General features: G+C 40.4%; 2 protein-coding genes across 2 annotated transcripts in view; both read right to left on the bottom strand.

Moving 5' to 3' along the window:
- Nucleotides 1–13,897, bottom strand: part of LOC129194311 (hepatitis A virus cellular receptor 1 homolog) — a 286,203-nt gene that overhangs the window by 226,691 nt on the left and 45,615 nt on the right. The gene's annotated exons all lie outside the window — the stretch shown is intronic.
- LOC129193781 (calmodulin-1) lies at nt 706–4,353 on the bottom strand. Its single transcript, XM_054798416.1, has 6 exons — nt 4,212–4,353; nt 3,496–3,526; nt 2,371–2,514; nt 2,184–2,290; nt 1,973–2,108; nt 706–1,871 (listed from the first exon to the last, which is right to left on the bottom strand). Exons 1-6 carry the CDS (start codon nt 4,212–4,214, stop codon nt 1,843–1,845), a joined length of 450 nt encoding a protein of 149 aa, XP_054654391.1. The 5' UTR covers nt 4,215–4,353; the 3' UTR covers nt 706–1,842.

Genomic DNA, 13,897 nt, shown 5'->3' with positions numbered 1-13,897 from the left:
GTAGATTTTTTGGGGGGAAAACTTGCCCTTTTGTACTTTTTGTCTCCAAAATATAAGTAGGATTTTTTTGGGCAAAAAACCCCCCATGTCATTTAGCCTAAGTCAGCAATTATTTACATGTGATAATGAATCACAAAAGGTCAGCATAGTAGATCGCGGCAAGCTTGAGTGGCACAGGAAGTAGTCGGAGGCCAACTTCATTTGCCTTTTTTCATATTTTTTTCCAAAATATTTTTGTAGCCAAAAATCCACAAATTTGTGCGGATCCACTATATTGAAAAAGAAAAATACTAATCAAATAATGGAACCATTTTTTTTTTGTCTTGACTTGATTCTGATGAGCTTGGAACGCTTTTCACAACAAAGTATTGATTTAACAATGTTTCAAGTTGTAGTTTGCAGTGGTGCACATTTTGCTTTATTTTTAACACAATTTTGCAAAAAATGACTATCCAAATAAAGGCCCATTACCGGTGTACCTAATGTTGGGACTTGACTATAACCGACGAGGGGAAAGAATGTGCACATGGATGTCACTTTATAATAAACATAAGCCGCTCTGAGGCTGACCTGTGCAAAATTACAGTAATAAATGTTTAGACATAAAGAAAACCAAAGTAAAAGTTAACGTCCATATAATTTTGCATTTGTCGAGGCACTGGCCTAGACAGGAAAGTAAGCATAAAATTCACAGAAGGCAGCGCAAGCGGTCCACAATAGTGCTTTATTTTGTCAAACAAATGTATCGCTGAAAGCTACTGTAACAAACTCAACTAGAAATTATAAAACAGGTACACCTCTATTTACACCAGTTTCTGCTCCACCACTCGCAGAGTGCCTGGGTTCAGATATACCAAAGACATGAGGGTTTGACATGTGCGATGCCAACACACAAGCTGTGTAGTAATGACGGCACCTTTACTATAGTAAAAGTAGAAGTACACGTTTCAAACCGTTTCATTCCAGTGCTTTTATTTTAATGACAGAAAACAAAATGTCATCTGAGCTCATCTTAACATTAAGAGGCATTGGCTGATGCTCATCAGTGCTTTTAGGAAATAAGGGGACTTTGTATGCCTTTAAGCAAAGGGGAAAATACTTCTATTAAAAAAAAAAAAAAAAAAAACCCACCATGCCCTCAATACAAAAATAGCAATTACAGGGTACACAAACTCATACATCAATTAGGACTGAGAAAACAAGACAAATTTTCAAATCTGTGTAGATTGTAAATTTTATTGGAAAACAAAATATACAACTTGGAATGGATTATTTGAGGCATGGCCAAAGGCCATTTAAAAAAAAAGAAAAAAGAAAAAGAACATGAGTGAGTAAAACATTAAAAAGCATGGTAAGATTAATCATTTTCTGTTATATAGAACAGCAGATACAAAAAGAGTTTGTACGAGTACCTAGGAGATACACCCGTGTCATTTTTTGCAGTAGTGCAATGCTGAGATTTTCCATATATACTTTTGTCCATAGTCCATGCAGAGTTTCAACTCCTCTACATTGTTTCCATGCCAACAGCGTTGCCAAGTGACAACCAGCTGACAGGTTTCCAATGTCGCCTCACCATGGAGGGCCCCCGAGCACAACACAGGAAGATTCAGTACTTCGGCTCCCAGGGGCCTCCACGGGCATCTGGTTGTATGACCGCTCGTCACTCAAACACCATGACAGCAAAAGAAAGGGACATGGGGACAAGAGCCTATGCAGTTTACATGCAGTTCCTTTGGACAGCAGTAGGGGCAGGGACCAAGGGGGTTAATAAGATTTTACAGATAAATTACACAAAAGAAAAAAGGCAAATTATTTATATATGAAATCTGTACAAGGCCTTCACTTCGCCGTCATCATTTGTACAAACTCTACAGGGGAGGAAGGAGTCAGGAGAAGGACAGATTAGATTTTTGAATTTAAAAAGAGGTATGAAATAAAAACACGTCATTAAAATGCAAAATGTACCAACCTTCATAGTTGACCTGTCCGTCTCCATCAATGTCTGCTTCTCTGATCATCTCATCTACTTCTTCATCAGTCAGCTTCTCTCCGAGGTTTGTCATCACATGACGCAGCTCAGCAGCACTGATGTATCCATTGCCATCCTGAACGTCACATCAGTCAGCACATTTTAGCTTACATATTTCACATGGGAGCGGGTAATATATTAAAGTGTTTACTTTGTCAAAAACACGGAAAGCTTCTCTGATCTCCTCCTCACTGTCTGTATCCTTCATTTTCCTTGCCATCATGGTCAAGAATTCTGGGAAATCTATCGTACCGTTCCCTGAAAAACAAAAACCAATCAACGAGGGTGTTCCAAGTATCTATGCTGCTACATGGGGGGGACTTTTCGAAGCCACTCACCATCAGCGTCTACTTCATTGATCATGTCCTGCAACTCTGCCTCTGTGGGGTTCTGACCGAGAGAGCGCATGACTGTGCCCAGCTCCTTGGTGGTGATGGTGCCATCTCCGTCCTTGTCAAAAAGCGAAAATGCCTCCTTGAATTCTGGTGGCAAAGTGGGAGACGGAGGGGGCGAAGAAAAGGAATTACGTCACTTGTGTTTCCTGTATCAACTGAATGTTTTGACATCCAATGGCAATGTTTTAAACTACAACACTAAACCAAGGGCCGGAGTCGGCAGCTAATGAGGGATGAAATGTGCAGTAACACCGATGGCAATATATTATGGCCTGCATCAGCTTATTAAACAACCTAGGTAGTATTAAACAAGCTCTGCTTCTTCCTGCTCCTTTTCAGTCATGTTGGAACTGTTATACTCCTATGGAACATATGCATGTTTGAAATAAAGACAAACTTTAAAAAAATAAAAAATTCACTGGTTCAACACAATTTTTTTTTTTTTTTAATGTGTTGCCTGCATCAAGATGTATAATGTGCAACCATTCCACTGCTGCAGGTGACAAAACACTGCAAAAGGTAGTGGGTTACAGAACACATGGTAAGGTTGTTCCCAAGTTGCTGAAATGAATGCAAAGCTTAAAACTGACAATAAATTGCTTGAAACACCATTCTAACACCAACAATTATCAGGGCCTTCTGAAAGAGAACACGTCAACTGACACAAGACGTGTCTACAATTATGCAATGCCGCATTAAAAGCAATACGTTGCACAGTACGGATAGCCTATCTGCATTACATCTTAGAGAAGAGAACATTTATGATGAAATTTTCCTTGAAGCACCCCTTCCATGTAGGACACACCCCGGGCAAAGGACACATGAGATCCTCACTGCCGGATTGCATCATTTATAACACAGCAATGGTACGTATTCCATGAGGGAATCCACCAATGCTCTGGAGGCAGCGAGCCATTCCACTTTTGTTCATTCCCAGTGTGAAAAGCAGTAGGGTCGCCTTGAGGAATGAATGCCATAAAAGGCAAGCATATAAATCCAAGGATCCATAACAGGCCTCTTTGCAGGCAGGACGAGGAAAGCAGAAGATCAATGCACTTGGTGGCTTACCAGCAATCTGCTCTTCTGTAAGCTGATCGGCCTGGAAAAAAACATATTCAAAATGACACATGAAAAGCTATTCAGAAGCAGCACATTCTTTACATAAATTGGTTGCATTTTGTAGTGGTGCTAAAGGCTGCTGTTGCTGGCGGCAACATAACGACTCTTGCAAAGAAACACGAGGACAGGAGGCTTGATTACTTGTACAGGAAGTGTACCTCCCCTTTACATTATAGCATATCAATTTAAACGACTTAGGACAATAACATACACGCACGGGCAATTTGGCGGCAACATAACGGTCGCCTTGGCAAGCAAACACAAACCCATCGCAAGACACCAACAACAACGTCACGTTACTTCGCGACAAATGGTCATTGAACGCAGCATCATCAAGGCACTTTATGGGGTCTGGAAGATGTGCTTTACAGTAAATAGGAGCCCAACAATGACGCAGTGCTGTAACAAAACGAGCGCCTGCCGCACTCATGTTAGCCTTTCTTTCATACAAATATAGCAGCGCATACATATAAGGGTCACCTCATCCGAGTATCAAACAATTCGCAACAAGCAAGTTTGTTTATTCAGCCAGCACTGCGGACAATTGGCAGCTCAGTTAGCAGCCCCCGCCGATGACGTTATGATTCCTTTCTGCTCATTTCGAATAGTTCTTGATAGTATAACATTCAAAAACGAAGAAGCGTGTGGTGGTTTTTTGCTCTTACCATTTCGACGTAGATGGAAGTGCTTGTTCACGACACAAAAAAAATCCTCAGCACGTATCCTCGCCACTCTGCCAACCCGTATGAACAGTCGAACACACCACGGCTTAGACAACTGGACTTGCCTATAACGGTTATTTTAAACTCCTCCTCCTTTTTATATCCCTCCGCCAGCTGTCATGTCCCTCCATTGCCTAAATAAAGCAATTTGGGATTTGATGAAGTGAAGGACACTCACAAAATTTCACAAAATACTGAAATATTTATGTGTGTATATTTTTTGATGGTTAAGACTTTGATAAGATAAATTAAACTTTGAATCAATGGCGGTCTACATTATAGCGCACGAATACGTTCTGCTTCCCTGTGATGAGGCACATGCACTAGCGGAAAGGAACGGCGCGTTGTGATTGGTTTGTTTGTACCTGCAATGCGTCACTCCCATGCTCTGCTCTACGCTGCATCTCCAGCCATGGACATCCTGTCACTAGCGCCTAGTATGTCGATGCTCATGGACACCACCCAAAGGCAACTCCAAAAAACAAGGTTTTGCTAAATAAATGTCGTCATCTAGTATTATTTAACTAAAAAAAGCACAAAATTAGCAATTTTATTTCCTCAACATATTAATGCCATTGCGCTCACGCGTTTTATGCCATACCAAGTATCTGCATATATGAGATGTACATGTAAGTAAACGTGCTTTATTGTGAATTAACACGTTTCAGATGTAATTCTGCAGCTATAGTGTGAAGGGAGTATCTGATACGGCTGCTGATGGTTGACTGCACTCCTGTCTCCCAGTGGCCACCTGTCTTGGGTCTGGACCAATGGGAGAGGATGAGGAAGAGGTTGAGGGATGCAGGCGAACCAGGGAACCACTTTTACACCTGAGATAGCTACTGCATGTCTTACAGCCGACGCATAGTGGTTCCCACTTCCAATCTGTGGTGACGCTGTCTGTCATGTGATCAACTGAGCAGTTTCAGATCTATTCATCTTTCTCGAGCATGTTGGATTGTTTTTAATAAGGAGCTTTCTGTCGCTGCAGATTATGTAATTCCAAAAGGTGACGGTGCAAAGTACGCAATCTGTCACAAGAAGCAGATAAGCCGGAGCATGTGTGAATGAATGAATGATTGCATGTAGTATTGTGTTAGCTGACCTTGTACGTAGTATGTATGCATAGCCTGGCTTTGACGAGGCATTGCTGTGCAGCTGCAGTGAATTACTCCACAACAAGTATTGTTCACAAACAGGTTATTGTTGGTCTCTGAAGACCTGATGCAGGACAAAGATGATTGCTGGTCAAAGGTTAACAAGGAAAGCGAAACTTGCCTGACTTGACAAACTTACCAATCTTCATCATAAAAGCCAAGCATGACTTTTTCATGGCACGAGAAAAATAAAAATATCCCTTGTTTTGGAAATTTATCGTGGTTAATTGGTTGCAGGCCCGGTCGTGATAAATGAATGTCCGTGAAGCAGGGTTCCTTATTTATAAATGGAATATTTTCATAGTTAAAGCAAAGAAAACCTGTTCACGACTTTGTCAATACAATTTTAACATTATTAGAGCCCTCTAGATATGAAATAGCACCCCTATAGTCACGTTTACACTCCTATTACTCAACATACCAGACATAATAAGAGAAAATAAGCCATTTAAGACATAAATAAGACTCATACTTGTGTGTTTTTCTGTAAATGTGTTCCGATTCTAGGGGAGAGGAAGTGACATCGGCAGTTCAGAGTTGAGTTTTCACTTGGCTGCAACAGTTGCCCGTGTTAGGGATTATTGTGCCTGTTGTGAGATCATTCAAGCCGGCAATAAACACCTGTCGTTCCAGTGGTCAAGTCTGGCGCTTGTGTGTCTCATGGCACATTACAGGAACCTTACTGACACCTAGTGACCAGTGTGGAGTACTACATATCATAATAACATCGAATTTGTCTTCTGAATGCCTTATATTTGTTTTTTACTTCAATTAGTTATTTTTATGCTTGAAAATGCTTAATTTGGGCAAAAAATACATACAATTTGCTGAAATGTGCTTTATTTACAGTAATAGGCTGTATTTAAACACAAAACATATTTATTTTAATTAATATTATAATATTTTTTTCAATCGTGATAAAGGGATGTCGTGAAATTGAAAGCCCAAAGTGGCGAGGGACAACACTATGTGATAATACAGGCAAAATCAATCATCTTACATTATCATTCATTAGTGGTGTGTACCTGTACATTTTATAGTTCAAAGGTGTTTAATAAATGTGTGACATATTGAAGAGAGACGGGGAGGCTGCTGAAGCTGAATCTAATGTAAGAATTACAAGAGTCGCTTTTATGTGACAAATGTTGATCAGAAATCTGGACAATGTCAACGCTAAGCTAGCAGAATGGTTTGAAGGGGGAGGAGCGAGCCGTGTGTTAAACGTAGCCATTTTTATGGGCATCTCAATTACTTGCGGATCTTTGCCACTCACTCGTGGTCCCGGAATGTAAAACACGGCTATTCTCAAGCCTCTCTTATGTGCACTCTCCTCCTGATCAGCTCTGTGAATATGTAACTTCCAAGCATAATCATAAGACTCCTTATCAGTCACAGGCCGACCCCGAATATTTTAATAAAACAGCAGCTTTCATTTCCTTCCAATAGGGGTCAAAGTTCGCTCCAGTTCAGCAGCGGTGAGGTTGAAGTCACTGCTTCATCTTCATGAATAGCCTCTAACAACACTCGACCTTGCAGCAGTTAGCATTGTTTCTTGTGCATAAAAAGCTTCAGCGATTACTGCTGCGTAACATGGAGACGTTGAACGACCATATAATTATCTTTTTATCGTACGCGAGGACCATGAGGGACGCATCTGAGATGCTGATGGTTACCTGTGTAACACAAAGACACCATTATAAATGAATGAGGTTTTGTAATGCACCTGCTGCTTCCACGCCAAGGGAATGGATCACCTTTCATGGGAGAGAATGGAAGTTGTTTGCACATTGCTATCAATGAAGAGGCCATTACATCATGTGCATGTTTCTGCCTAATGCGTGCCTTGTTTGTTTTGCCTCATGTTTCTGCATGTTTGCTCTGACGTGTAAACAAGTAGCTTGTCTGTGAATGTTTTAGTGCATCAATGGTAAGACCCAACTTGGCGTGGGTGCGATCGTTTGCAGATGAATTTTTTATGACATACGGGCAATTCAGCCGGATCTGTAAAGTCCGACAGCGCCCAACCAGCTTCGGGTATTGCTTGGTTAGCGGCCTACGTGGATGAGCCCAAAGCAAAGCACTTATCTCGCTTATCTCCCGCTCATCTCCACGTCCCTCTGACTGGCTGACTTACGTTGACATAAGCAACATAACCGAAAAAAGCAGTTACTTGCACATTTATGTGTCACTTTTGCCAGACACATAAGAATGGAATATAATAAAAGATTTGTAGACAGCATTTTCCTCTATTTGTGCACATTCACTTTCTTTTCATACGATATTGGAATGACATAAGTACCGTAATCTCTCACTTATCGCGGTTAATTTGTGATGAGTGATGAGTGGCGTAGGAGTCTTTATTTATAAATAGAATTTTTTTGTAGTTAGATCATAGAAAACCTGTTTACAACCTTTAAAATATGTTTTTTTAACATTATTAGAGCCCTCTAGATATGAAATAACACCCCTATAATGACTTTTACATTTGTATTACCTAATATAGTACACATAAGAGAAAATAAGACATAAATAAGACTCGTGAGACTTGTGTGTGTCGCTGTAAATGTGTAAAAGTGATGTCGTGGGTTCAGAGTTGAGTTTTAGCTTAGCGTGGGTTACGCCGGCAACAGCAACCCTTGTTAGGTACACTGTTAAAAAAAGCAACAGTAGCATCTACAGTATCTTGCTTGCAAGTAAGTTTCCCTTACTGTATATATTCTACAGTATGATTACTGTAAATCACGTATAATGTAATATTAATAAGTACTGTATTATTATGGACAGTAATATTAACAGTACTGTAACACTCCTTACAGTAGCATACTGCTGTACTGTATTTTTTACTGTATTTATTACTGTTAATATAAGACCACTGTAATAAGAATTATTGCATTCATTTTAACACTGTGAATCAAAAACTGGAATAAAATCAAGACACATTTAGCCACAAAAAATGTATTTCTTCTTGTTAATGCCAAAACTTATACGAGAAACACAACATGTCTTCAGGGCTGAATCCCATCTGAACACGCCATCACTGTTTTCTTTTGACAATCCATCAATAATACAAACGTTTTCATTTGGAATTTGAAGCTTTGATAGTTCTTCATAACGTCTACTGAACATTTGCGACATAACATTGTGACTACTTCTTGGAAGTCCTCTTCCAGAGTCGGTATTAAGGACACAAGTAAAATACTCTTTGTTTGTAATCTCAAGTCAAAAAAAGTAAGAAAAAGATAAACAAAAGAAAAGAAAAAGAAAAACACGGCTGTTCAGGTAGGTCTCATCATAGATTTCTTGTGCGTACATATCAGGGTGGTGGGCTGGTCTCTCACTTGTTCATTGTCAAAACAAAGACAAACACGGTTTCCAGAAGACGATAGTGGTCCTTTCGAAAATGGACAACGACTGTTTGACAACCATGTTGCACTGACCACTGACGTCCACCACTTCACTTGCTAAATTGATGTAACTTTGGCCAGTGACAGTTAGCTCCAACCGAATAAGGTGACAAATTTAGCTGTCAATGACCGTTGCACGCCACACGTTCCACAATTCAAACGTTAACGTCACTAATCAAACTCGCCAAGCTAAACGTTCATTTTTTTTTACGTCTAGTCCCCCGGAGACAGCACTGAGCGAACTTGTAGCGATCAATGTCATTTGGCAATGAGGCAAAGGGTAAAATAGGCAGGTGTAGCTAATCAAGTGAACACAGGTTGCTTTTTCTCTGCCACTCAAAGTTGTGAAGCGTGTGCAGTTAACTTTCCACCTTTGAAACCCGTGAAACCTGTCATGTTCCCTCTAGAAATGACGGTAGTCGGATACGCAGGAAGAAATGATTTGCTGTCAAATTTATTTTTGATCATGATGCTTTGCAGAACGACAGAAACATGCTGAAAAGAGGTTTTACAGTAAGGATTTGTCCATTATACCGTAATAATGCTGTGAAAACTACAGACTTTTGTTACAATGTATATTGTGCCTGTTGTTCCACGATCAAGTCTGGTGCTTGTGTGTTTCACCAACCGTTACAGTGTCATTACTGACACTTAGAGACCGGCGTAGAATACTTACATATCATCCCAGTGTCTTTGAATGCGTCTTCTGAATGCCTGTTTGTATTTTAGATCATTTAGTCATTTTTATAGTTGAAAATGGTTAATTTAGGCAAACATTTTGTACAATTAGCTTAAATATGCGTTTTATAAATTAATATTTTTAATTAATTCGACTACAAAACAGCATTTTTTATTAATGAATGAATATTTGGAAAAACTGACTGAGTGAAAATATCTATATAAAAGAGTAGCGCAAAATATATAGTTCTGAGTTGTGGGCAGTGGCGTTTTCCTGTAAGATAAGAGCTAGCCCAAGAGAAAAGAAGAGTTGCCAAGCTGCATTGGCCGCATTGAAGTGTGGAGTGTGTCTTGTTGTAAGATATACAGGTCGTCCTACATCAGGGGTCTCAAAATCCTGGACTGCGGGGCCATATTTTGTTTAGTTCAAAGTTTAGTTTTAGTGCACCTTGGGTGATTTATATGAATTTGATATATACACTATTGTGGTGAACTTGAGACCCACAAGAGATGGTCAGAAGCACTTCAGCTTACTTAAAGGAAGCAACTTTTTGATTTAGTGCACAATAGCCAACACTGAACTTGCAGTAATGTTGCCACACAGTGAAATGAGCAGGGAGGTCACTGGACAGAACGCTTACTACCATCACCGTGCAACATGTAACAGGTAAAACACACATAGTGCAGCTACTACTACTATGAGGAATAATAAACAGCAACTATGTTAACTCTAAACACGCAACTCAAGCAATGTTTTACAAAACCAGCTGCTGGGAGCAGCTCTGGCAGCAAGGAGTCGGTAAGAGAAGAAGAAGAACCGTTCATGCTCTGAACTATTATTAATAAAGATTGAGAAGATTGGATCAGTTGTACTTTTTTTTTTTTTGAATACTTGATGCGGCCCAGCCTCACCGAGACTCTACCTCCAGCGGTCCTCAGGTAAATTGAGTTTGATGCCCCTGTCAAGTCAAGTGATGTTTTGTTGGAATTTATACCCAAATGAACTCCTAAGTCACGGCCACTGTACAAAGAACATATATTGACATATAAAATACAGTCATAAAAAGTTAAACATAAGCCTGTCACGATAACAAATTTTGCTGGTCGATAATTGTGCTATAAATTATCGACGATAATCGATAATTGTGACTTTTTTTGACCATATTATAATTAAATTTATCATTCAGTAATCGCTGTGTCATGTCACATTTTAGCCACTAGATGGTATTCAAGTGTGGTGTATCTGTGTTAGGCACAGAAGATGCCTACTACATTATATTAGGAATCGCAGGACATCACCACTTCACCTGGCACTATACATTCACTTCGCCAATCAAACGCCCCAGCAAACGGCAACCGCAGGGACGAATGCCCCACAGCACATCCACAGTGGAACTGAGGCATTCAGCTTAGAAACAATCGCCTTTGCGCTTTCATTCATATTCGCATTTACTTGCTAACTGCTAGCTGGCACTCTGTGTATTCAATCACTATGTAGCTAGCCACCGCTTAAAGACGCTGAATAACTGACAGGAGGCTCACTCTTTCCCTTAATTTGACTATTCAACCAATGCGCTCAGACACAAGCAGAGTGAACCCTCTTGTCATCCACCCTGTGTGCTACAGCAAGACGAGGAAATGGAACAGGGATACGTGCATGTACGCACATGGCAAATTATCAAGGCATCCAAATTAATTAATTTTGTTCAATTAATTGTTTTATCGATTATGATGACAGGCCTAGTTAAACATAACAATTCCTTACTTTTAACCCTCTAGCATTCAATAATCTTTATCCTTAACGATGGCCGTGACAGTCAAGCACGGTGGGCGTGTCTTCTCTAGCTGAGCTTTTTATGGTGTTCACGTGGCAATGGCTTTCCTTTTCTTTGGCGCACTGCCGCTTGCAAGACATAATGAAGTGCTAAAAGTGAATTGCTTTTCTTCCGCAGTGTGGCTGAGCAGGCACAAACTGTATTCTTCCACCCAGCTTGAGGCACACACTGCATTTCTGTGCTGCACGTGCTGCGTATCCTTCCACTGGCTGTAACTACTGTAACTAGTTCTCATCTCAAAGAGTCTCATCTTTACGGACCAAACTTAAGTTATTAATTAATTTAAGGGAGCAAGTTTTCAGCAATAAGAAGAACACGGGGCAGCAGGATTTGATGAGTTGGTCCGCATAGACGGGTTGGCGGGACAGCCTAAGCGGGTTGCACTGTAGTAAGCATGGATGGTTTTACAGTGGTGCAGTAACAGTATTAGGCGTATAAAGTCCAACATCAGACTAGCTGTATATGAGCCAATCCCATCAGCACGCTGGCCTACCTGTTACTGAGAAGTGACTTGTTTTCCAAAATTACATCAGGAGGCAGAAATGATTAATGGCCTCAAATCGGATAAGAGGATTTGCTTGGGCCTGCCTATTTCAATCATGTTGTGCTGAAATGGATCTAGCATCAAGCGTGCACTTAGTTTTCTATCCCCCCCCAGCATGTTTGTGTTTTGAGGCCTGACATTAGATCATCAACATCCACATTACTTGTTTTATTTGAAGGGATCGGAGGGACAAAACCACTTACTGGCTGCCAAATACAGTAGCAGCTGATTTTTATGCTTTCGCTTTTCATTCCCGCTCTTCAGTTCTCTGTCTGTCCCGGGCCGTTTCTTGCTCCCTCCTTCCCTGTCTGGCTTGCTTCCAGGTTGTCTGCTGCAGTCACTGTTCATGAATTTGCTACTGGGAACCTTCCACAAGTGTGCCACTTCAAATACTGTGCCGTCAAGGGAGATTCACCCTCAGTGTCTATCACATGGATCCGGATATGACTGATCCTTCTAGAATACTTAATGTGGCCTATATGGCACAATCTCACTTTTTTTCTCTCTCAATCAGTGTCATAGAACCTGAGATGAAAAACAGCTTGTGGTCGTATAACCACAAATGAGTGCTCAGGAGCACGGCGTCCCTGACCCATTCTCAACGACATGCCAGGTCTTTCACCGCAGGGGTGGAGATCCACAAGCCTGCCTAGTTCAGCCCACGCCTTCCCAATATGATCTCATTCTGCAGGAAGCAGGCTGTGGCCACTTCCGCATGAAGGCTGCAGAGCAGGTGCTCAGCCGCCTGCCTGTCTGTGTGTGTGTGTGCATGCTGCATTTCTGCTCAGCCTTTGCTCATAAACAACCGTGATTGAGCTGCCCTTCATAGAAGACTCTGCAGGGACATCTGGTGACTGGAGCACAAATTGCAGGTCACTGGAAATACTGTTAAGCAGGGGCTTTCAAACAGTGACAGTGTGTATGCATTTGGGGCAGTAGGGGCTGGTTATTTATTTTGTTGTATTAAAAAAAAAAAAACTCATCAAAACATTTATTTACGTATGTATAAATCAATAAATATTAAATCTAATAATAGTACATTCATATTGCGCTCAACTCAGTACATTCCCACTTACAACTTTGGGGGCCATGACCTTACTAAACACTTAAACATATCATTAAATTTGTATTAAACAATTTTACAATCATTGCAAAACCTTAACACTTATCATGCACACACCAAAACCATACCTCATCAACAAACGGGAGGGTTCTGTGAAAGAAAGGCAAAATACGGTACAGTGGAACCCCAGTTAGCATCCGTGAGGTGAGAAACACTATTGAATTCAAGAAATAACTCATGGCAAAACAGGAAGGTGGTAGTGGATGATCTCACTGCCACACCGTGTCTTAAATGTTCATTTATGCCTTTGAGTCATCATTTGTATGTATTTACATGCATTTCAAATTGTTGTCTGCATGTAAAACTATAATTGTAAAACCATAAAAACCTGTTTTGTGGTACTAGTTTTGGCTTTCTGGAACGTATAGTAATAATTGGATTTACTTTATGTTACGTGGCAGTGTGTGTCTGGACCCCAGATGCAGAGGCAAGAGGCAGTGGAAGTCGCATGAGTCTTTAATGGTCCACAAAACGTTAACAAAAGGCGAAGGTGATTAGTTACACCATGAGAAACAAAAAGTTAACCTGGCAGATGCAGGTAACTGAAGCGTAGAAGGAAGAGTTTGGGGTTGAGTGGGTGCAATAATCCGCATAGTTGATGATCGCACACCATGTAAATGCATTTAATATTAACTCTCTTTATCTGTCTGTAAAAAGTAAAGCCGTAGGCCTGTTATATGTAATATACAGAGGTGTGAAATAGTGTTTGCCCCTTCCTGATTTCTTATTTTTTTGCATGTTTGTCACAATTAAATGTTTCAGATCATTAAACAAATTTATAAATATTAGTCAATGACAACACAACTGAACACAAAGTGCAGTTTTTAAATGAAACTTTTAATTATTAAGGGAGACAAAAAATCCAAACCTACATGGCCCTGATTTTTT

Source organism: Dunckerocampus dactyliophorus, chromosome 14 (genome assembly GCF_027744805.1).
Source record: "Dunckerocampus dactyliophorus isolate RoL2022-P2 chromosome 14, RoL_Ddac_1.1, whole genome shotgun sequence".
NCBI classification, from domain to species: Eukaryota; Metazoa; Chordata; class Actinopteri; order Syngnathiformes; family Syngnathidae; genus Dunckerocampus; species Dunckerocampus dactyliophorus.
Note: the sequence above shows the minus strand (reverse complement) of the source record. Positions and strands in the feature narration are given on the sequence as shown.

What these genes read in the sequence shown, in the direction of transcription:
- LOC129193781 (XM_054798416.1), bottom strand. An exon ending in TACAGAAGAGCAGATTGCTG is followed by an intron (nt 2,515 to 3,495) that starts GTAAGCCACCAA and finishes CTTTGCCACCAG; the next exon opens with AATTCAAGGAGGCATTTTCG. An exon ending in CAATGAAGTAGACGCTGATG is followed by an intron (nt 2,291 to 2,370) that starts GTGAGTGGCTTC and finishes TTTGTTTTTCAG; the next exon opens with GGAACGGTACGATAGATTTC.